The following is a 25,029-nucleotide window of genomic DNA, read 5'->3' on the forward strand; positions in this document are numbered from 1 at the left end:
TTAGTCACTATGTAGGTAATACCATAAACTGGAGAAAATAGCTTAATCCATGAGGGTTAATTATTAGTTCCATTGGTGTAGAGTGGTAAGGAAAACCAGTACGGTAGCATCACTGAGATGGCGCCTGTCGGGGACTGGTAGACCGCCAGGCGAGAGCCACAAGGTTCGCGAGGTCTGGTACGAGTTCGCCTGGCGGTGGATGGAATTGCGTCAGGCGGTTATGTGGTGTTTTGTGAGGATTGAGCATGGATGCGCCTGGCGGTGTGGACTGTTTCCGCCAGGCGGTGTTTTCAACTGATGAGGATTTTCAGGCGCTTGGCGCCTGGCGGTACGCGTCCCCCGCCAGGCGGTCTGGAAGTTGTGGCGCTAGCGGTACGTGTCCCCCGCTAGGCGATTTGGCTGCTGTAAGTCCTAGTTATTGGACTTTGTAGGGTGTTCTACTAGGCTTTTAGTGGTGCTTTAAAGGTAAGATTGTTGGGTTCCTTGAGTTGAGCTCGGAACGTATCCCTTAAGTTGAGCTCGGGATAGGGGGTAAGCACGTAAATTCCTCGAGTTGAGCTTGGAATGGCATCCCTTGAGTTGAGCTCGAGATGGCGGATGAACACGAGAAACCCTTGAGTTGAGCTCGTGTTGGCGAGTGTTGCCGGTGTGAGTGTGCTGGTTGTGGCCAGTACGGATGGGTCCAGTTAGATTGCCCTCCTCAATTGTTGACTGACGAGTTTGGTAGTCTTGGGACATTACGGACTATGTTCGTAATTGGGAACTCCACCTGGCATTACGGTGTGTGATCCGTGGCATTGGTTCCCGCACGTGCTCTGTCATTTGTGGCCGATAGGTTTGGCAGCAAATTACCTTGAGGTAATCACTAGAAGAGGTAGAACCTGAATGGTCTGGTTGTGGCCAGATGTTAGATAATTGGTTAAGAGATGGTACTTTGATATATGTGGAGCTTATATCTGTTAAATTGATTATATGATATCTATGATGATGTATGTTGTTTTCATAAGCTTACCCTATCTGCTTGTGTTTGGCGATGATTGTGTACGCGGTACACGTGACCAGAGGATGTTGATGCAGGTGGAGCCGGTGATGCTTAGTCGCGAGTGGGGGTTCTACTGGGGAAACTTCTTATATTTACTTTATTTGGTTTTGGAAACTGTTGTAAACCCTGATGGGTGAAACTATAACATTGTTGCTTTGGTTTATGGAATAGATGTTTATAAACTTTATGCGAGCATTTAATAAATTTTAAATTTCCCGCGTTTTTGGGAAATGAGGTTATTCATAAATGCGATGACTTTATATATTTAATTGTTTTATTCATTTAAACCAGTAATATCCTGACGGGATGTTACACTACGGATCACACATTGTAACGCCAAGTGGAGTTCCCAATACAAACATAGTCCGTAACGTCCCAAGACTACCAAACTCGGCAACTATTTACTGAGGAGGGCAATCTATTTGGACCCATCCGTACTAGCCACAACCAGCACACTCTTACCGGCAACACTCGCTAACCCGAGCCACAACTCATGAGTTCCTCGTGTTCATCCGCTATCCCGAGCCATACTCAAGGGACGTCATTCCGAGCCACAACTTAGAGAATGCCACATGCTTAACCCCTATCCCGAGCCACAACTCAAGGGATACGTTCCAAGCTACAAGTCAAGGAACACCAGCAAGCCCACCTTTGAGATATATTAGAAGTCTTATAGACCACGCATCACAATTCAAACACCAACCAATCCAATACAGCATAATCGATTGTCTTGAAACACACAATTCCTCCATCCTTCGCTTAAGCTTGAAGCCTTTGCCTAAGTACCCAAGCCTACCTCGCCTGAGCGAGCACCTCGCACAAAACAAACCTCGAAATCTCGCTTGGGCGAGCGTTACTCGCCTGGGCGAGACCACCTTTTTCTCAAAATCCAAATCTCTTGCCTAGACGGCGAGTTAAACAAAACATCAAATCATTCCTTGAATTCTCGCTTAGGCGAGACACTCTTTCACCCAAAACAGGTTTCGCGCTTGGGCGAGATGCCCAAGCAAAAACACCCAACACTCACGAGTTCTCGCTTGGGCGAGGCACACTCGCCTAAGCGAGATGGCCTGTCGCCCAAGACCAGAATCCTCTGTCTGAGCGAGACGCTCGAGCAGAAATAGTGTTTGCGTCTCTGCTAATCTCGTCTAGGCGAGCCTGGCTCGCTTGAGCCAGAATTGCAGACTTTTACACTGTTTACGCACGTAAGCTCCAGCAAACGTGTCCAAATCACACTCCAACTCATACCAATCATTTGAAACAATGCAACAAACATATGAACATAACTTAGACACAATATGGTCCCAAAAAATTCCAAGTTTGCACAATAATAACATATATAGTGCATAAGCCTAACATATTCATACATTTGGGTAAGAATTTCAATAAAACAATACCAAAACAACCAAACCCCTAATTCATCTCATATGCAACACGAAATTCATGGCATAGAATCATCAAAATCATGCAATATTATAAAAACATACAATTTACGGGTTTAGCTCCCCTAACCTGGAATTTCCTTGCTTAACTTTGAAATTGGAAAGCCCCTTTCTTATCCTCAATGGCCTGCCTTATCACCACTTCAATTACCCTCTTCTAATTCACTCTCCACTCACTGTTTTACCTTGGATTCGTGTACCTCACAGAGCTCTCTGAAAACCAGCCTCCAAAACCCCTCTTTTCTCTCAAAATTTACCTTTTAAAGGGCCTTAATGTGGTTAATGCCAGAAAAAGAAACTGGTTTAATAGTAAGGTTAATTGTTATTCAAGGCCATTATTTAGTTATTTTTCAGCCCCTTTTTGGCTGCCCCTTTTGCTAGGGTTTTCTAAGCCTTTTCACATTCAAGTTCCAAGTAATTGTTAGCAAAAAGATAGTCAAATTTGGGTTCGCCAAGGTTCGAACCCATACTCAAGAGATACGTTCCGAACCACAACTCAAGGAACACCAGCAAGGCGACCCTTGAGATATCCCAGAAGCCCTTTAGATCACGCACACCAAAGCTAACAACCCCAATTGCTTCACGGTATCGCCTGGCGTAGCACTTTAGGCGCCAACCGCATCAGGCCTCCAGACCGCTTGACGGGGGACGCGTACCTCCAAGCGCTTGGCGCCTCAAAAACACCCATGTTGCAGTTCTCGCCTGGCAAAACCACTCTCACCGCCAGACGCACGGGGTCCAGGAACCCACTATTTTCGCATCTATTACCTGGCGGATCCCACTCTGTCGCTAGGCGCTGCATCAGTATAGCAAGGATTTCTGGTTTAGGTTCTCTATCTCTGATGGCACACTTTCAATAGATACTAACAGCAACTATAAACTTTACCAATTTAACTTATCAACTCCCAAGTGATTTAACCTTACTACCCAATCTTTTTCTTTTACTACCATTTAGATTCATAACCCACGATTTCAAATAAGGAAACTAACACAAATCCAACCTAGCCATATCACAATATACCATTAGAAAGTTTAAATCTCATACACTATATTATGTACTCCAATTTTTTCCTAAGTCTCTGCCAACTTCCATACAACATATCCATCATACTTCAACAACATCCACACTACAATTCCAACTAGAGCCAGTCCCCACATCTTACCACTCTACATTTCAATTTGCCTCCTCACCAACCCAATCTCATGGTTTTATTAACCTGAAATCCACTATTATAGCATCCAAACCTGGCCAAGACAATTTATAGCTTAGTGGTCATACATAACCTTGTTGCACTCATTTCCTATACTTTTAGCCTTCAACCATCATATCTAAAATTTCCCCTTGGCACTCACACACACCACTTTACCTCTCCATCTTCCCTGCTCACCGTAACACATGAATCCAATTCTCTAATATGGCGCCTGGCGGCAGCCAAGGTGCCGCCAAACGGTTCCTGTAGTTTTTAGGAACCCTAAATTCCTCCAGGCCTTGTGAACCCTAACCCCTGCACACAACTCTGGTTTCAATCAATTTCACAGCTCCATAGCATACGATTCTCATTCCAAACGCATTCATTCACTCTTTCCAATGCGACTAAACTACCAATTTATCATTAGGATAACAGAACCCCAATTTCCAACCCTAAAAATATCTTCCCACTATTCCATTCAATCATGTCCTCAAATATATGAAAGTGAATGTTATTTGACATAAAAAACATCCTTTACGATTACAGTTAGCTTTCCCTTCGATTAGAATTTTCCCAAAACCCAGAAAACCCCAAAATTGTGCCAATATGGCTCACGTCGCCTGGTGGTTATTCATCACCGCTAGACAGATCAAACAAAAACCCAGAACTGGTGCATCAGTCACGCGTTGCCTGGCAGTTGGGAGTTTACCGCCAAGCAGTTTCTCTTCAGGAACCCAAAATCAACATAAAAATGATGAGTCACCTAGCGGCCATTCATCACTCGCCAGGCGGTTTCTGGAAAAATTCCAAAAACGCGAATTTCACACAATTTTAGACAGTTTATATGCATCTATTCGTCATACAGTTCATGCAATTATACAATACATAATAAAAGTACGGTTCCAGCTTCCCTAACCTGGTTTCCTTAGCTTAAATTCAAGTTGTTGTGAATTCCCTCTTGATCACCAATGATCTTCCTTTGACCTTATCCCAAAATAGCTCCTTTCTTCACTTAATCCTCACAGCAACTCTCTAATTTCGTTCTCTGTTCTACAAGCACAATGGTAGCCACCAAAACACTCTCCCTCTCCCTTAATTGGTCACTAATTGTCGTCTTAATTGGCAATGATGATGAAAAACGAAAATTGGTTTAATGTGGTTGCTAATTGCCATTCAAGGGTTCATTATAAGCAGTTTTTCTAGCCCCTCTTGACTGTTAGGGTTTTCCTTGCCCTTTCCCATTCATGCCAAATGAAATTTTGGCAAAAAATAAAACTCAATTTGATTCTACTAAAGTTCGAACACATAACCAATCAATCTGAAAGCAATTGTATAACATATTCAACCAACTCATGTTTTGTGATAATTCTCATAATTCTATAATTATATTACCACTCCACATGATCAAGCATAACTATAAAAATAATTATAATTTAAATAGTACATAAACGACATACATAGGACTTAAACTCAAGTTCTTTCACACAATAAAGTACTCTCAACCAATTGAGCTAGTACTTTTCCTCGTCATACAAGTTAGATTTTAATGTCATAAAGGCTCCCACTACCCACATTTATTAATTAATTAATTAATTAATTAATTAAATTCCACGGGTCTTACACAACTTCCCAATGCTTCCTTCCTAAATTATACATGAATCTGATAACAACTCCAACTAGATGAGCAATGTCTGGTCTAATGCATACCAAGACATACATTAAGCTACCAACTACAAATGCATAAGCAATCTTATCCATTTCTTTGTTGTCTTCATCTATTTTAGGTGATTGATCTTTTTTTAGATTAAAGTGAACTCCCAAAGGTGTACTTATGATCTTGGCATCTTGTATATTGAATTTCTCTAACACTTTCCAATATACTTCTCTTGAGAATATTAGAAAACCATCAAATTTGTTTTTGTTGATGTTCATGCCCAAAATCTATTTTGCAACACCCAAACCTTTCATCTCAAACTCTTTAGCCAAATATGTATTCAATCTATTAATTTCATCCATATTAGAGCCTACAACTAACATGTCATCAACATATAATAATAATATAATATAGGATGGACCAAAATCTTTCATATAACAACATTGATCCATGGCACACATCTTGTGCCATTTCCTATTCAAAAAACTATTAAACTTCAAGTACCACTGTCTTGGTGCTTGCTTCAACCCATACAAACTCTTGGTCAACTTGCAAACCATGTATATGTTCTCATCAAGGTCGCCAAGTGAGAATGTTGTCCTTGTAAGACCCTAGAAAATTAAATTATTAAATAAATAATTATTTAATAAATGCGGGTAGTAGAAGCCTTTATGGCATTTAATGTTATTTATTATGACGTGGAAAAGTACTAACTTAAATGGTTGGGAGTACTTGATTGTGTGAGAGGACTTGAGTTCGAGTCCTATGTATGCCAATTTTAGGATATTTTATTATGTGCATTATTTTAAGGTTATGATTGAATATGAGAAGTGATAATGTAATCCTAAAATTTTAGGAATTGTTATGAAACATGAATTGGTTGAATTGGTTTACTTTGTGATTTGTGGGATCAAACATTGTTGAGAGCGAAATTAACCTTTTTATTATTTTTGCTAAATATAATTGTGGTCTGAATGTGAAAGGGTGGGTAAACCCTAGAGATAATGGGCAGCCAAGGGAGGCTGGGAAAACAGTCCATAATGGTCTTTGAAAGGCAATTATAGAAATTTAAAAAAGACATTTTCGTTTTTACCATTAACCATAGTTAAGGTCATATAAGAGGGGCAAAATAAGACAATAGAAGGGTTTTTGAGACTAAAAAACCTAGAGTGTTAGAAGGGGTACGGATTTTACAAGAGATGAGAGTTGGTCTGGGTTGAAAGGAGAGCTATATTTTACGGAGAGTCAAGGCGGGTTCCTGGGCATCACGAAGCTAAAGTAAGAGTCAATTGGAGCAAGGATTTCCAGGTTAAGGGAGTTCTTTTGCATGTATTTTACATGATTATTGAGAATTTTCGTGTATTCTGTAATATGCATGATAAAATGTACCTTTGCCATGAAATTTTCATGTCAACATGTTGTGAATTTGGGGGATTGATTATTTTGATATTGTATGAGTAAACCCTTATAAGATTGTATGCAAATAATGGTTTTTTCTGTATTGTATGTGGATTTTGGTTCAACTTTGAATTTTGGTAGTCCTTTTGGTGTCCAAATTACGTTTTTATTTGTTTATGCTCTATGAGGGATTGCTTGGTAATGTTGAAAGTCGGAATTGGGCAAATGGTTTGGTGTCTACGTGCAGGACAGAGAGAATGTATGTTATTCTCGCTCAAGCGAGCAAGGCTCCCCTAGGCGAGAATGGCAGAAACTCAAAGCCCTAGTTTTTGTTTGAGTATCTCACTCAGGCGAGAGCATCTCGCCTAAGCGAGAAATCGAGAAGTTGCAAAGTTGTGCTCGAGGGTCTCGCTCAGGCGAGGAGCTCATGGTTTGGGCGACAGAGCACCTCGCTCAAGCGAGAGGTACTCGCTTGAGCGAGAAATCGTGACCTAATGAGTGTGTTTTTGCTAACTCGCCGTCTAGGCGAGAGACCTGGATTTTTTTTAGCGTAGGATAATCTCGCCCAAGCGAGATGGGCTCGCCTAAGCGAGACTTCGCAAGTAAGCCACTGTAGCACGCTCACTCAAGCGAGAGAGGTTATCCTAAGTGAGATAGGCTTGGTCGCTTTAGCTAAGGCTTCTAACCCAAGCGAGTTTAGTGTAGTTTGTGTGTAATGTTTGTACGCATTGATGCGGACGTGGATCAGGAGATGTTGTGCCATGAATGGGTAGGTTCATGGATGGTGGTGAACACGTGATGGTATGAGCGAGGAGGTTCATATCCAGTTACTCTCATGTTGGGATACGAGTGAGGTAGGTTCGTATGTTCCGGGCTCACATTTGAGAGATGTTGCGTGCGGGGAAGTACGTAGAAGGTGGATCACGTGTGTTAGACTATGGGCGGACAAGTCCATAGAGTAAGACTACGAGCGGGGAAGTTCATAGAGGTAGGACCACGAGCGGGAAGGTTCGTGTGAGCATCATACATCCTGAGTCCATGGTTAACCTTATTATGTGAATTGAAGGTTGAAAGACTTGGGGTATTAAGAACTTGGCCAAGGTCTAACTATGATAATATAACTAGGTGTATTTATAGTGTTTAATTGATGTGCTTTCTTTTATTATTGAGCCCACCCTTTTTGTTTGTGCTTGGCGATGATCGTGTAATTCTTTACACGGGAGCAGTTAATGATGTAGGTGATGCTGCCAACACTTGAGACGGAGAGAGGGGCTAACTTGGGTTGGAGCTGGGGATTTATTATGTTACTGCTATTTTATTGGATTTTGGAAAATTGTAATAACTTTATTTACTATTATTAAATAGCTTTGGCGCGTTTAAAGATATTTTGAATTTTTCCCACGTTTGGGAATAATAAAAGGTTTGATATTTTCTTTATTATGTTACAGTCTTCACATCTAACTGTTCTAGATGTAGATCCTTTGCAGCCACAATGCTTAACACAAGTATAATGGTAGTCATTTCAACTATAGAGAAAATCTCATTGTATTCAATACATCTTTTCTACTGAAATCCTTTCACTACTAACCTTGCCTTCTAGCTCTTGCTACCATCATGTTCTTCCTTGACCCTAAACACCCACATGTTCTGCAACGCCTTCTTTCCTATTGGTTGATCTGCTAAACACCAACATGACTCGAATATGACTCGATATCCCTGAACATCCAACATGCCTACAATGATTAACATTCTCTTGAGTCTTGGAACATATCTAACATCCTTTAAGGTCTAGACTATACTAGTAGAAGTTCTAAGATTTTTATCTTCCATGCCTAAAATGTCTAAAGTTTTATCACTTGCTACATGAACTTTGCTAAAATTTTCAGTTTTGAAATTTTTCATTAAGTCTTTCAAGGATAAGCATGGAAAGATGCACTAGAATCCATGATTCAGGATTCAAACTTGCTCTCAACACAACATATCAATGCATTATCCATGTCTTCTTGTGCTGCATTCAACGGGTTCTCATGCTCTTTTCTTTAGTAGAAGTAGGGGCAGTACATTGATTTCTAATGTGACCATTCTGTTGACAATTCCAATAGGTAATATCCTTGTGAGTTTTGGACTATCCTCGCTTCTTGGACTTTGATATGTCATGCCTAGAACCTTGCCCTCTTTCGGTGCTTAATAAATTAGTGTAGAGATGACAAATAAACACGTCCCTTTGGATATTATCGAACCCATCCCCATTTTGATAGGAAGTCTCTACATTAATTAGGTGTAGGTATAGGTATAGGTATGGGGAATACACGACTTTTTCAATTAATCAGTTTAAAAAGAAACAATGCAAATTTTGGAATTTTACTGTTAATCTTTGAAAATTCCAAAAAGAACTCGTAGTGTACTCCGAGAGATTTTACTCGATTAGGCCTATAAGTTTTCCTCGATATTAAGGTTTTCCTACATTTAAAAGTGTTTCTACTTATTTCTCTCTTTTCTATTTTGAAAATCCTACTATTTTACATATTATTTATAGAAGGAAGATTTTATCTTGAGTTTTGTTTCTACTTGTTATTTTTGTTATCTTCCTATTAGATTGATTTCTATCCTCATCGATTAAAATATCATAAATTTATCTTTGCCTATCATATTTTCTAATCTAATATATTTGACTCAAGTTGTAATTGATTTCACTTCCCATATTCAATAAAGTATAAATGGTGATTACATCCACTTGATTTTAATTTAAAACTACTCTTTTATATATATATATATATATATATAATTTAAGCTACTTTTAAAATACGCAAATCATTTTTATTTAATTTAAACTTATATTTATAAATATATATGTGAAAACAAATACAAAATATCATAATTAAAATTTGATTACTTAATTTTTCTATAAATTAATCAGTCTTTTAGTGTAATGTTATTTTTATCTTCTATTTTTTTCTTATTTTTCTTATGTCATATAATGCTACATTAATATTTCTCTTTTTCTCCCATTAACTCCTACTTTGGTAGAGTATTAGGAAAGCAGGGAATTAGAGTTGGTAGTTTAGATTAAGAAAGAGACAAGAAGAAGAAAATTATAGCATCTCCTCCTTATTTCATACCTTTTTTTTTTATTTGTTTCGTTCTTTCTATCAAATTTTATAATTTTCAAAACATTTTTTCTTAACCTCTACCAAATATTTATACATTTAATTTATTTTTTGTATTTAATCTCTCTTTTCTTTTCTTTTTTTCTGTATTTTCGTCTTTCAACCATTTTAACTATTAATAAATGAGAAGAAATTTGTGAACAACCTCTAATTCTAAACTTGAGTTGAAAAATTGTTTCTTGAAAGATTGACATTAGTTTGAAAGTGTCCATTAACTTTCGTGAAAATAAGCTAGAAATTTCATTTGCTTAAGGAGCATTAAAATATGTTCATACTTGTGGAACATTACGAATTTGAGTCAAATTAGATTACATAAAATCCAGTTTTTAAGTGTAGGTTAAATTGAATCAGTTTACCTAATTTTTCAGTTAAATGAATTCAAATTAGATGAAATGTGAACAATAATTTTTTTATTATAATTATTGTTTATTTGTATGTATTACGTAAATTGATAAATTATTTTTTTAAGAATTAAAATATTATTTAATGATATTTTAATAGTTAAATTTTTAATTAACTTGTTTGTTTAATTATATAAATTGACATTTTAATTTTTAACTATTATATTTATAATAATATTTAATGAAGTAGATGAACATGTTAATCATACTACTACAAATAAATGAGTAAAAAAAAATTTAAAAATAAAAATAAAAATTATACTATAATAAAAGAAATCTATATTTATTATACTATAATAAATGTATAAAAGAAATTAAAAAAAGAAAAAAAAAAAACTCATCCATCTTAACTAAGTCGTCTCCGTTACAAAATTGTTTACTTTGACTCATTGGTCCACCTTGACATTTCCGGAGGTGGATAAAGTTTAGTTTAACATGGAAGAGTCAAATCTTAAAAAAGAGGAGTAGCCATTGACTTCATATAACGAGTAGATCTTATTCTATAATGGGAATAATGGGTTTCAGTAGCTACCCAAACCTGTCCTTTGTTTTGTTCATGCTGTGTTCTTATGTGTTGGACGTTGGTATTGCCACACAAATCATCACTTCATCACAATCCATCAAGGACTCAGAAACTCTAAGCTCCAAAGATGGTAACTTCACTTTGGGGTTCTTCACCCCTCCAAACTCCACACACCGCTACGTTGGAATTTGGTGGAAGTCTCAATCCACTGTCGTATGGGTTGCTAACAGAAATCAACCACTCAATGATTCTTCAGGAGTTATTACCTTTTCTGAAGATGGCAATCTTGTGGTGCTGAATGGACAGAATCAAGTTCTTTGGTCCACATTTGTGTCAAACACATCAACAACCAATACAAGTGCACAGATTTCAGACGAGGGGAAGCTAGAACTCACAGAAACCACAACGGGCAAGAGCTTATGGGATAGTTTTCAACAGCCTTCAGATACAATACTTCCCCAACTCAAAATTTCAAGCAATAGAACAGGTAGGGGAGTAAGACTTACATCATGGAAGAACCCTTCTAATCCCTCTGTTGGGAACTTCTCTTTGGGTGTTGTTGAACGCGGGAAAATCGTTGAAGTGTTCATTTGGAATGAAACTCGACCATACTGGCGCAGTGGTCCCTGGAGCGATGGGGTCTTTACAGGGGTAGACCATACGGTTAGTGCGTATCGAAATAGTTTTTCTCTTGTAGATGGTGAAATCTATTATAACCCACAAAGTGTATCTGAATTTGATATCTACGTTCTGAATTCTCAAGGCCAAGGTGAAAAAAAATATTGGGATGATGAGAAGAAAGAGCTACAAGTTTTGTGGACGAGTAAACAATCGGATTGTGATGTTTATGGTGTGTGCGGGTCGTTCGCAATCTGTGATGCAGAGAGTCAAGGAACAAATGGCTCACCGATATGCAGCTGTTTGAAAGGGTTTGTGCCAAACAACAAAGAGGAATGGGATGCACAAAACTGGACTAGTGGATGCTTTAGGAGCACACCTTTGCAGTGTGAAAGAGTGAAAGATCAAAACACAACTATAGATACAAATGAAGATCAATTTTTGGAACTGCAAATGGTGAAAGTTCCAGATTTTTCTGAATGGTCTAGGGGTGAGCCAGAGACATGCAGAAGCCAATGCTTGGAAAATTGCTCTTGTGTTGCGTATTCTCATGATGGTGGGATTGGTTGTATGTCTTGGACTGACAATTTACTAGACATCAAACAACTCTCTGATCGAGGACTTCATATATATGTTCGTCTAGACTCTTCTGAACTTGAACATGGTATGCTTCGTCTGCTCAAGCATTTTAAACATAGTTTCTTTTGTACGGAATTCCCTATATTTTTAGATTAATACTTTTCCTTAACAGATGAAGGGAAAAATACAACAATTATCATTTCAGTAACAGTGATAATAGGAATTGTGATCATTGTCACTTGTGCATGTGTAATGTGGAGGAGGAGTTACTGTCGGCCAAGTAAGACACCATCTTCCGAATTTAGCCTATAATTTAGTTTTGTTTCTATTCGTAAAGGAGCTAAGGCTGCATTTTCTTTATCTATCTAGCTAAAATATGGTCCTCAATCAAGTCAGCAATGAAAAGAGGCAAGAAAGGTTTCTTATGTTTCAAGAATGATGAACCATTAGAACAAACAGGCAACAAAGTATTTGAACAACTGTCACGAGTTAAACTACAGGAGCTGCTCCTGTTTGATTTCGAAAAGCTTGCAAAAGCCACAAACAACTTCCACCAGACAAACAAACTTGGGCAGGGTGGTTTTGGTCCTGTGTACAAGGTACCTTGAAACAATGTTATCATATTTGAATCCATTAATTGTTTATTGTTGTCCTCACAACTTTTTTTTTTTTTTTGCAGGGGAAACTGCAAGATGGACAAGAAATAGCAGTTAAAAGACTTTCTAGAGCCTCTGGACAAGGTCTAGAAGAATTCATGAACGAAATAGTCGTGATTTCCAAGCTTCAGCACCGCAATCTTGTAAGACTTCTTGGCTGCTGTATTGAAGGTGACGAAAAGATGTTACTGTATGAATACATGCCAAACAAAAGTATGGATGTGCTTATTTTTGGTTAGTTCTATGATTCCTTCTCATATATATCAAATTCTGTACTTCTATGATTCTCTTTGTTTAGCACACAAATAATGTAAACAATCATTTCATAACCAACAAGTTTTCTTTAAACCATGCTAATGAGTGGTTTAGATGACCCTGTTATTTCATCTTTTAATGTTATGTTCACAAGAGTATAATGCTGCCATTACTTTTTAGATCCAACAAAACATAAACACCTAGATTGGAGGAAGCGCTGCTCTATAATAGAAGGAATAGCTCGAGGTTTGCTTTATCTTCATAGAGACTCCAGACTAAAAATCATACACAGAGATTTGAAGGCAAGTAATATCTTGTTAGATGATGAACTCAATCCAAAAATATCAGACTTTGGTATGGCTAGAATCTTTGGAAGAACTGAAGATCGCGCTAACACTAATAGGATTGTTGGAACATAGTAAGTATATTTTCTTTATCCATTATCTGAAGAAAAATATTGGAATGTTGCTGCTAGAATTCATGAAATGAATGCAGTGGCTACATGTCCCCTGAATATGCAATGCAAGGACTGTTCTCAGAGAAATCGGATGTGTTTAGCTTTGGTGTTTTGCTGCTAGAGATTGTTAGTGGAAGAAGAAACTCAAGCTTTTACGATGATGAGCATTCTCTTACCCTTTTAGGATTTGTAAGTCACAATAATTTCTAACTCAATAATAGGAATCTTTGCCAAGAGCTAATTGTTTTTGTTTTCATTTCAGACCTGGGCACAGTGGAAAGAAGGCAATACATTATCTTTAATAGATTCAGAAATATATGATCCTAACGATGATGAAGATATGTTAAGGGTCATTCACATAGGACTTTTATGCGTACAAGAACTTGCTTCAGACAGACCCACAATGGCAACAGTAGTTTCTATGCTTAACAGTGATGTTGTCTTTCTTCCTCCTCCAAGTCAACCTGCATTCATTCTGGTGCAAAATGTGGTTAATTCAGAGCCGTCTGAAGAAAATCAAAGACTTTGTTCCGTGAATACAATTAGTATTACAGAAATCTATGGTAGGTAGTTGACACGTTATCGTATATCAATCAATTTTTATTATATATTAAAAGTATTTTATTTAATAGTTTAAATTTTATTTATTTTATTTTATTTCTACTTAAAATAGAATATATTTATTTTAATTAATATATACCTTAAAAAATAAAATTATCATTTCAAATGTGTTCACTTAAATTTATAAGTAAAAGTGAAAATAATATCGTAAAACCAATATAGATGGTTGTACTTTTATATTTTCACATTAATCTAAAAGTGTGTTGTTTAAAATGTATGACCACACTTCTATAAATGTTACTTAAAAGAATAAGCAATACAAAAGTAATTGTTGCATTAAGGAGTTGTCAAAATGTTGCCTATACTATGATAATTTAGGCAACAATTTCTTCATTGTTGCATAATAGGTAAAAGATTTACAATTTCATGGTCTAAAAAAAAAAAATTAAAATACCTTTTTGTCCCAATTTTCGTCAAGTTTTTTCAAATAAGTCCTAATTTTGGTTTTGTGTTCAAATAGGTCCCAATTTTCGTCAATTTTGTTCAATTGAGTCCTTTTTTGCTAACACCGTTTAAATCATTAATGGCCATGAACAGTGACTGTCACGTGTCACTTCGTGGTTTTTTCGAATTATTTTTATTTTTATTTTTATTTTATTTTAATTTTTAAATTTTTTTTTAAATGTACACGTGTCAACCAAGGAGTGTGCCACATGTCACTTCGTGGTTTTTTTGAATTTTTTTTAAAATTTTTTTAAAATTTTTTTAAATGTCCACATGTCAACCCAATAGCATGCCACGTGTCAAAGTCAATGTTCTAAATTCAATTTGGTTCCTATATTTGTTATTTTTGTTCAATTAGGTCCCAATTTTTGTTAACATTAACCAATTTGGTCTCTCTCCAAATTAAAATGAAATTTAATTTTTATATTAAAATTCACATTTTTTATTAAATATTTTTATATAATATATTAAAATTCACATCATTATAACTTTGATATAAAAATTAAATTTGGTCACATCTTCGATAGGGACTAAATTGGTTAATGTTAACAAAAATTGGGACCTGATTGAACAAAAACAACAAATATAGGGACCAAATTGAATATAGAATATTGACTTTGACACGTGGCACCCTACTAGGTTGACACGTGGACATTTAAAAAAAATTCAAAAAAAAATAAAATAAAAAATTCAAAAAAAATCACGAAGTGACACGTGGCACACTCTTGGGTTGACACGTGTACATTTAAAAAAAACCACGAAGTGACACGTGGCAGTTACTGTTCATGGCCGTTAATGATTTAAACGGTGTTAGCAAAAAAGGACCCAATTGAACAAAATTGACGAAAATTGAGACATATTTGAACATAAAACCAAAATTAGGACTTATTTGAAAAAACTTGACGAAAATTGGGACCAAAAAGGTATTTTAACAAAAAAAAAAATTGTTGTCTATAGTATAGGCCACGACCACTTACGCAATGACTGCTAATTCGTTGTCTAAAGTTTAGACAACGATTTAGTTTAGGCAATGGTTTTTTAGCTTTAGGTCGTAGTTTTTCACTATTGTCTCAAGTCATTTTTGTTGTAGTTTGCACAATATGTTAGTTCAAGAGAAAACCAGACTCAAGAATTTAGAAAATCACTTTGTTCATTATGTGAGGAGTCAAGGAACTGGAAAGAAATTTGTAAAGAAACATGAAAATGGTAAAGGACCATTAAATATTGACGAGTCCTTAACCAAAATCCAGAAGGAAAATGATAAATGACATTTCTACGAAAAGTTTGGACATTTCTAGAAGAACTGCATAAAACGTAGAGCTTGGTTCGAAAAAAAAAAGGTAAGCATAATGGTTAGGTATGTTTTGTATCAAACTTAACTGAAATTCTCCATAATAATTGATGGATTGATTATGGGTGTACATAAAGTTGTTCCCTTGACAAATGTCATTTCTACGAGAAGTTTGGACATTTCTAAAAGGATTGCATAAAGTGTAGAGTTTGGTTAAAAAAGAAAGATAAGGATAAAACTTACATATGTTTTGTATCAAACTTAACTGAAATTCCCCATAATAATTTATGGATTGATTATGGGTGTATGTAAATTTGTTGTTCCCTATGTTGTAGAATCACACAACAATAAAGAAGAACAACAAATTAAGGATCTCGGAACAATGAGCTGGTAGTAGAATAATCATGTGGTTTATCTACAAGATTCTGAATATGATTTAAGTATTGATAATGATCTAATCATTTTCAAAAGCTATTAATGGTGATAATTCTGATAATGGTTAAATGCTATGAAAGATTACCTTAAATCAATGACACAAAATGACATGTGACCTTGTGGAATTGCTAGAAGGATGTAAGAGAGTTCTATGTAAATGAGTCTTTAAGACTAAACGTGACTATCATGGCAATATCGAACATTATAAGGCCTAACTAGTTGCCAAATGTTTTACTCATAAAGATGATATTGACTATAAGGAAACATTTCGCTTGTTTCTAAGAAAGATTCTTTTAGAATTTCATGGCAATAGTAGCTCATTATGATTTTGAGTTGCATCAAATGAATGTTAAAACTGTCTTTCTGAATGAGGATTTAAAAGAGAATGTTTATATGGACCAACTAGTTGGGTTCACTGAAGAAGGAAAGGAATTCATGGTGTGTAAACTTAAGAAATCAATATATGGACTTAAGCAAGCTTTTCAACAATGGTATCTTAAGTTCAATGATATTATAATGTCCTTTGGATTTATGTGACACTACGAGGTTTTTGATGTATAAGTTTCTGAAATTTGTGTTTTCTTCTTTATGTTTATGCTTGCAAATTATGATGAAGAAAACAAATTATGTTATTTTTATTGAAATGATACTATGTTTGAATCTATTATGAACTTCTCATTGTAAAGTCATATTAAGGAGAAAAAGATGATACAATAGTACATGGGTTGGAACATGTCAACTAAATGACGTGCAACCATCATGACTTGTTATTTTTGTATCTTTGATTATGAATAATGACGAAACCAGTTTACATAAAGTCCTTTAATGCACATTATGTTTATGTATTAAATCACCTAATGTTATGACACCATATGAGTCAAATGAGAGAATGTTGGAATTAATTCTATTATGTGACTCATTTTAAATATTATGATGGACTCATATGTGATTTGATAAAATATAAGGACATATCGGTTATTATGGGAAGTTATAGTAAAATAAAATAAATATAAAATAAAGTCTAGTCCAACTTGATGGATTTTGGTTTATAAAAGGAGATTAGGGTTCTATCTTTAACCATAAGATTCTTTCACTATAAGCTATAAAAAAAGAGTGTGTGAGAGGAAAAAGAAAGGTAAAGAGATAGATTGAGAAAAAGATAATGAAGGGAAAGAATAGAGCATTCTCATTGGATCTCTCATAAATCCAGGTTAATATCATATTATGATTTATATGTGTGAATATGTGAGAATCATGAATCTTTAGATCTTACAATAATTTTCTGGAATGATTTATGATCATACGAAAAACTACAAATTAATTTACAGACTAGTCTTAATTGAAGAAAAAATAGTTCTTGAATTGTGTTGACAATATAGACATTTAAATATAAGTTTCCAATGGAAGGCCTCATGGTAAATTGAATGGCTTAGTTAATTTTTCAAAATTTGACCTGAGAGCATGTTATCATCAAGTAAGAATAGACACACATAACAATGCTTTCAAAACTCATAGCGGTCATTACGTGTATTTGGTTATGTTATTTGGGCTTACCAATGCCTCTCTAACTTTCCAAAGATTAATGAATTCTATTTTGATTAAAATTCTAAGAAAATTCTTGTTACTTATTGATGCATTATCTAGACTTGAAGATAATTAATCACTAGGGGCTACCAAACACTTCTCAAGTAATGGATTTCATGTTTCTCAATTAAAGAAATAATTGATGATTCTTGATGTAAAGGAATCAGAATTCATTCTTGACAGAACCTTTGTAAAAAAGAGGGGATAAGTAGTGACAAGTACTGTTGTAGTGGAAAATTCAGTGCTCCAAAGATGCAACATGGAAGTATTAGTATGATATTCTAAAAAAAATAAAATCACATTTTTGTAATACTTGAGGAAAAAGACTTTTTCAGAGAAAAAATTGTTAAAGTATGCATTTTTAATAGTTAGTTAAGTAGCCATAATTAAATTATTTGACTGATGACAACTAACTATATATATAAATAGTTAAATTGGGCATGAGAAAAAAAGACTTTAACTTTGGATTGACAATTATAATTTTTTTTTCTTTGTATTTTCTCTATATCAAGAAAGTTTCAAGATCCTTTCTAAATATAGAACTTCCTACAATTTAATGTTCTTTGATTTTTTTTAACTAGCTTTCTATATATTATTTTAGGTTTGATAGACTTTTAGGTGATAATAAATTAACTTTGAATTGTATGTAACTTTTAAGTTGTATCTCTTAAATTACATTTATCCTAATGAGTCGTAAAAAAAAAAAAAAAAACAAGGACTGATAACTTATGTCTGTAATTTGTCAACGGAAAGGGAAAATTAAAATATTACTAGAAAAGAGGAAATAAAAAACATTAAAAATGTGTTATAGCATTAAGACAATGACAACCACATCATTCACTCTGGAAAAAGAAAATAACATGCTAAAGAAAAATGACAATTTCAAGTGACACTTAACCTGTATTATCATAGTTAAGATTGTACAATCTCTACCTTCCAGACAAAGGCTGGAATAAATATTTGATGTGTATTGAAATGTAAACTTTTGTCAAAGTATTATATTCTTTTCCTTAAAACATCAAAAAATGTAAAATTTGTATATTATTTTGTCTTACTCACCTCTTATTATATTTATAATATATTTATGAACGTACGAGCTCATGCACAAATTAAAATTAATGAGAAAATAATTTAATATTATTATTAACAACTTTTTCATCTCAAACAAATCTGTTAAAAAGACAATAAATTATTGCAAGTAAAATTATACTAATCATTTAAAAAAAAAACTTGAAGATCATTTTTTTTAATTAACTACAAATAAATATAAAAGTTGATTACGCAAAAGAAACAAAAAAAACAAAAAGCTAAATTTAAACTTGTATTTGCAGGCAAAAAAAGTATAAAAAAATACATAAGATACGAGATTAAAGTTTGTTTAATTTATTAATAAATTGATCGATCTTTCTACTCTTTTTTTTCACGGTAGTTAATCATTTTGAACCCTCAATAAAAAATATAATAATATAATAGTATATAATAATGATTATTTATTATATAAATAACTACAAATAATAATAAATATTAAAAATAAAAGATGTTTATCGGAGGTTCTATGATAAAAGACTATGTGCATTATAGACTGAAGAGTAAAGTACAACCCTATTGTTACGCTTAAAGTCAAAGTCATTGTTTTATCAACAAAATTATATAAGTCACACTTAAAACGCATGTTCCATGTTCAACTTTCTCATGGATCATACATTTTCTTTGACTTAATTATACATATAGTAAGGCACAACAAAGTTTCTTTTAAGTATTAGACTTAAGTATGTATAGTAAATATTTTAATTTGAAATACATTGATTATACACGTGAAATACATTGATTATAAGAAAGGATGGAAAAAAAATCTGTTTTGTCTGAACCGATCCATTTGATTTAAACTTATCTATTAAAAGTTCATTTTTTTAAATCTGGATTTTAGGTTAGATCCATATTTCTTAACTTTTCAAAACAGATTTTTTATTTTACTTTTATGAATTTTAAATTTTGAATAGCCTAAATTTATTATTTGGTTCGGACTAAGATCCACACATATCTGAACTACTTCATTTAATAACCAAATTATAAAAACTCTTACCCAATTCAAAATTCTAAAAATTTCGACATCATTTAACGATATATAATTTAATACAACCACCACCATGAAAAAGTACATTAAAGTTTTATTCTTTTTTCTTCTAAAATAAACAAGAATAAATTAAAAAATATTAGCCAATTATGAAATATTCATTATTAATATACAGGTAAATTTCTTTTGCATAATAATCGATATACGTTTCATAATCTAGTAATAGATTTATTTAGGTGATAGAACTGTGTGACAATCTTCTTTACTAATTTGAATTCTTCAAATATAAAGATTCGTATAGTTGAGTTTTATTGCCACCAGTAGTTGAATCTTATTATTTAGAAATTTAGGTGCTTCCAATAAAAAATCAATGCTAAATCAAACATTTTATTCACGTGGTCAAATGTGTGGATGTAAGAGATGGCCTTTGATGTGCAAAACATATTTAAATTATTTTAAATCAAGAGCAAGTGTTTTAAGAAAATGAACACCGAAAATCTTTTTTTTTTTCTTCTATTCATATAGTATCATAGGCTTTCATTATTAGGTAAAGGTTAAATTACTATTTTAGTTCTCTAGTTTGTTAGCTATTTTTAAAATTATTCTTCAATTATTTAGTGTCTCAATTTAGTCCTCATGTTTTCAAAAGTGACTCAATTTAGTCCTTTCTGTTTAAGTTAAACAAATGTCGTTCAAACAGTACTGTGGTGGCAAAATTCTACTGATATGTGTCAACGTTTTTAAGAAGCAGGAACAATTGACGTGGCATAAGTAGAAAATGAGTAACTTTGTTTAAAAATGTGAATCATGAAACCCTAAATGTTGGCAAGGATCCTTTCTAAATTCATTCTTCCCCTCTGGTTTGTTGCTGCACAAAATTCTTGTAAAGCATTAAGTCACCAAGATCCTTTAGTTTAAAAGTGTTTTGAAGGTAATTTTTAATAGAATGAATACAATTTATGTTAGGACTAGGAAGAAAAATATCATCCACATATACAAGAATAATAATGAAATTAGTGCCAATTTCTCTTGTAAAAAGAAAATAACCATATTTTTATTGACAAAAACTGAAAGAAATAAGAGTATTGTGAAACTTATGAAACCAATTCCTTGAGACTTGTTTTAAACCATATATAGACTTATGCAAACAACAAACTAAAGGGACATTGGATGTAGGAGTAAAATTATGAATATAACCTAGAGAAATGGTCATAAAAATTTTCTTCATTAAGATTTCCACATAGAAAAGCAATATTAATGTTTAGTAGAGTGAGATGGCAATTAGGAGAAAAGGGAAGGGATAAAGAAGACATAAGGTATTTTTGGCAACAAGAGGAAATGTTTCTTGAAAATCTATTCCATATTGTTAGGTAAACCTGCGAGTCACTAATCTAGCTTTGTGTTTAGCTTTGGTAGCCCATGCTAAAATTCAGTGGAGACACCCTCCCCGAAATTTGGCAGAGTCGCCTTAGACCAAAATTCAATCAAGTTCGCCCTGACCGAAATTTGACTGAGTTTTCCTTGGCCGAAATTCAATCAAGTCAATGTTGCTGTCGAAATTCGACTGAGGCGGTCTAAGCCAAAATTTGACTAACTCGGCCTAAAAAAATCATTTAACTCAATCTAGACCTAAATTCGACCATGTTAGTATCATCCAAAATTTGGCAAAGACGGCCTAGGTAAAAATTCGGCTGACTCGACCCCGGTAGAAAGTCATCGAAGTTAGACCTGACCGAAATTCGACGAGTCACCCTTGGTCCAAATTTCGCTAGGTCACCCCGAACTGAAATTTGATCAAGTCGTCCTTGGGAGAAATTCGACTGTGGTGTCTCCAACTAAAATTCGATTAAGTCAGCCCTGACTGAAATTTGACCGAGTTGCCCCCGACCAAAATCGACTGAGTTTGTTTGTGCTGGAATTCTAAAGAATCGATTCTGACTAAAATTCAACCAAGTTGACCCGGATCCAATTCAGTTTAGTTCGCCCTAGTCGAAATCACTCAAGTCGACCCGACTAAAGGTCTATTGAGGAAGTACTATTGTTACTTGACCGAAACAGCCCTTACTGAATGTTGATCAAGTTGGTCCTAGGCAAGGTTGGCCGAGTTGGCCCGATGAACAAACTTTGGTCGAGTAGGCTTCAACCGAATGTCAAATCAAGTCAACTAGGACCCAAGGTCGAGTCAAGTTAGACTATATCAAAGGGTTTGGCTGAGTGAATCTAAGTTGAAGGGTCAAGATGAATCAACCAAACCCATATCTAATAAATCTAATAGTTAAATATATTAGATTGATCTGATTAAATTTATTTTTATTGACAAAGTAGATTAAATACAATTTTAATCCAATTTAAATTAGATCGAAAAAAATTCAAATTTAATTGATGCAGTTAAAATGCATATTCATTTTAATAGATTCAATCCATTTTATTAGATCTAAACTGAATATTAATAAATTCAATCCATATCCATCCTAGCACCGCCTTCTCCTTTTTGCCTTCCAAGATATTGGTTCCTCTCCTCTTTCTTGACTTTCACCGGTAACATCAATATTGCATCGTCCTCCTCTTTGGCTTCCACCACAATCGCTTCGACTACCATAATTGATATTGCCTCCTTCAACATCACCACCTCTTTCCCCTTTACTACCTTCTTCTAAGATCCTATCACATTCGTAATTCCACTTCGACTTTTAACGAAAATACAAAACGCATTGAAATCATGCTTTCATAGCACGATTTTATATATATTATTAAAATCAAAGTCGTACTCTTAAATATTACTTCATTTTGAAGTCTCTCCAGCTTCATAATTCTTCGTTTATGCACGTTCTCCCATCTCCTCCATTAACTATTACAAATTTTTATTACAAAGAATGAATTTATTTTTATAAATACTATTAAGTCCAAAATGATAAATAAATTACATTTCAAAATCTTTTATCATGAAATCTATAAAAAAAAATTACTTCTCAAAATAACGACATATGTTATCAGAAAGACAAAATCAAAAGTAATCTTGAAAGACTTCGATCCTATAAGTAAAAGATACTTTAGCACAAGGATAAGAGTTCTTTGACGTGGCACGCTATAATCCGCAACAAAATACCACGTTTTTATTCTGTCTGGAAACAATAGTTTCTTATTAACTTTGGACTTTTCATACTTAAGAAGAACATGTTTATATTAAAATGCTCACTTTTCGTAGGGTGTAGTACAAGAAAAACTGCCACTTATTCCATGACTATTGGTTTCTTTCCCTAGGGGTAATTTGGGATTTTGGTTGACCTTAACATTCTCTAGCCATGGAGGTGAAAAGCACAAACCAGATAGAAGCAGCCATGGATTCCGATTATGACAGAAAAGCTGAAATCAAAGCATTTGATGAGACAAAAACTGGGGTCAAAGGTCTCGTAGATTCTGGGGTCAAAAAAGTCCCTCGTATGTTCCATTCCGGTATTGACATAACTGAAAACATAGTCACTGACTCAAAGCTGAGTGTTCCTGTCATAGACCTGCAAAACATACACACCAACCCTGATCTGCGAAAAGAAGCTGTCACAAAAATTCGCAGTGCATGCCAGGAGTGGGGTTTTTTCCAAGTGATCAATCATGGAATTCCAATTCCTGTTATGGATGAAATGATTGATGGAATCAGAAGGTTTCATGAACAAGATGCTGATGTAAGGAAACAGTTTTACTCTCGATATTTGAAGGACAAAATTCTATACTTTTCCAACGCCAGCCTGTACATGGACAAATTTACTAACTGGAGAGACACAGTTGGATGTTCTATGGCTCCCAATCCACCCAAACCCGAAGAATTGCCTGAAGTTTTTAGGTAATGAACTAACACAGTTTTTAGATTTTTCAGTGGTTTAATGGTTGCCCTTTTTCTTTCTATTCTTAGTTCAGTATCTAGGTGCATTCTTTGGATGGAGAACTAGTTTTCAAGTGACTGAAAAATTCATGTCTGATACATTTTCCATGTACTTGCAGAGACATAATTACTGAATATTCCAAGGAAGCAATGGCACTGGGTTATACAATCTTTGAGTTGTTGTCTGAAGCTCTTGGCCTTAATTCATCTTATCTCAAAGACTTGAATTGTGCAGAAGGACTTTTCATTCAGGGCCATTACTATCCACCTTGTCCTCAACCTGAATTAACTTTGGGAACCTCCAAGCACACTGATATGGCCTTCATTACAATACTTCTACAAGACCAACTGGGTGGTCTTCAGATTCTTCATGACAATCAATGGTTAAATGTTCCTCCTGTGGATCGAGGTCTTGTTGTAAACGTAGGAGATGTTCTACAAGTAAGTATCGTTGACTTATAATGATTAACGTGGGAAAACCATGTTTTATTTTCTAGTTATACAAGTGATTTAGAATGCAATCAACCTGTTAATTACAGTCTGTGAGGAGTATATTTGTTAATTTTGTAGCTTTGGTTTCAGCTTATAACAAATGACAAGTTTTCGAGTGTTTATCACCGGGTCTTGGCAAACCGTGGAGGACCAAGAGTTTCAGTGGCTACCTTCTTTTCAAATTCACACGATCCAGAAAAGGGTATAACAAAGGTTTATGGTCCAATTAAAGAGTTATTGTCAGAGGAAAATCCACCGATCTATAGGAACAGTTCCATAGGAGAGATCATGGCTCACCATTTTGCTAAGGGGCTTGATGGGAACCATGCTTTGAACCCTTTTAGGTTGTGAAGTGAACAGATTTCGACCGAGAAAAGAAAATAAGTTTGATGAAATTCAAGTGCTCCAGAATCTCATGGAGATGGTTGTATAATGTGTTATTTGTATTTGCTTTCGGTGTCTTAATTTTCCATTACAAGTTACATATCTGTAAAAGTTCTGTTGCATATAGAATAAGATAAATTATGTTAGCAGTTCAGATTTAATACCTTTTTATCTGTTTACTTTTGCTTAATTCATGGTTTACATTCAAAATATAACCCCTCCCTTCACATGTTAATAAAGTAAGAAAGCCTGGAGAAGGATAGTGTTTGTAAATATATATATATATATATATATATATATATATATATATATATATATATATATTAGGGGTAGCAAAACGTGTCAGCTCGGCCCATTTTGGCCCGATCCGTTTGTGACCCGTAAAAAAAGGGTCAGGTCGGACTGGCCTGTTAAATAGAAACGGGTCAACAATCACAACCCGTCT

The 25,029-nt window shown here is 34.5% G+C and overlaps 2 protein-coding genes across 2 annotated transcripts; both read left to right on the plus strand.

The window, feature by feature from the left end:
• The first annotated feature begins 10,727 nt into the window (after window positions 1-10,727).
• On the plus strand, window positions 10,728-13,971 carry LOC114185640 (G-type lectin S-receptor-like serine/threonine-protein kinase At1g11300). Its single transcript, XM_028073493.2, has 7 exons — window positions 10,728-12,099; window positions 12,187-12,294; window positions 12,384-12,613; window positions 12,694-12,904; window positions 13,106-13,343; window positions 13,421-13,571; window positions 13,645-13,971. The coding sequence occupies exons 1-7, from the start codon at window positions 10,800-10,802 to the stop codon at window positions 13,951-13,953; spliced, it is 2,547 nt and encodes an 848-aa protein (XP_027929294.2). The 5' UTR covers window positions 10,728-10,799; the 3' UTR covers window positions 13,954-13,971.
• Window positions 13,972-23,030: 9,059 nt separating this feature from the next.
• Window positions 23,031-24,738, plus strand: LOC114185564 (1-aminocyclopropane-1-carboxylate oxidase homolog 1-like). The gene is made up of 3 exons (XM_028073377.2): window positions 23,031-23,669; window positions 23,828-24,149; window positions 24,291-24,738. The coding sequence occupies exons 1-3, from the start codon at window positions 23,134-23,136 to the stop codon at window positions 24,549-24,551; spliced, it is 1,119 nt and encodes a 372-aa protein (XP_027929178.1). The 5' UTR covers window positions 23,031-23,133; the 3' UTR covers window positions 24,552-24,738.
• Window positions 24,739-25,029: the final 291 nt, after the last annotated feature.

The sequence above is a fragment of the Vigna unguiculata genome, chromosome 5 (genome assembly GCF_037176805.1).
Source record: "Vigna unguiculata cultivar grain cowpea cultivar isolate G323 ecotype 2 chromosome 5, ASM3717680v1, whole genome shotgun sequence".
In the NCBI taxonomy this organism is placed as follows: Eukaryota; Viridiplantae; Streptophyta; class Magnoliopsida; order Fabales; family Fabaceae; genus Vigna; species Vigna unguiculata.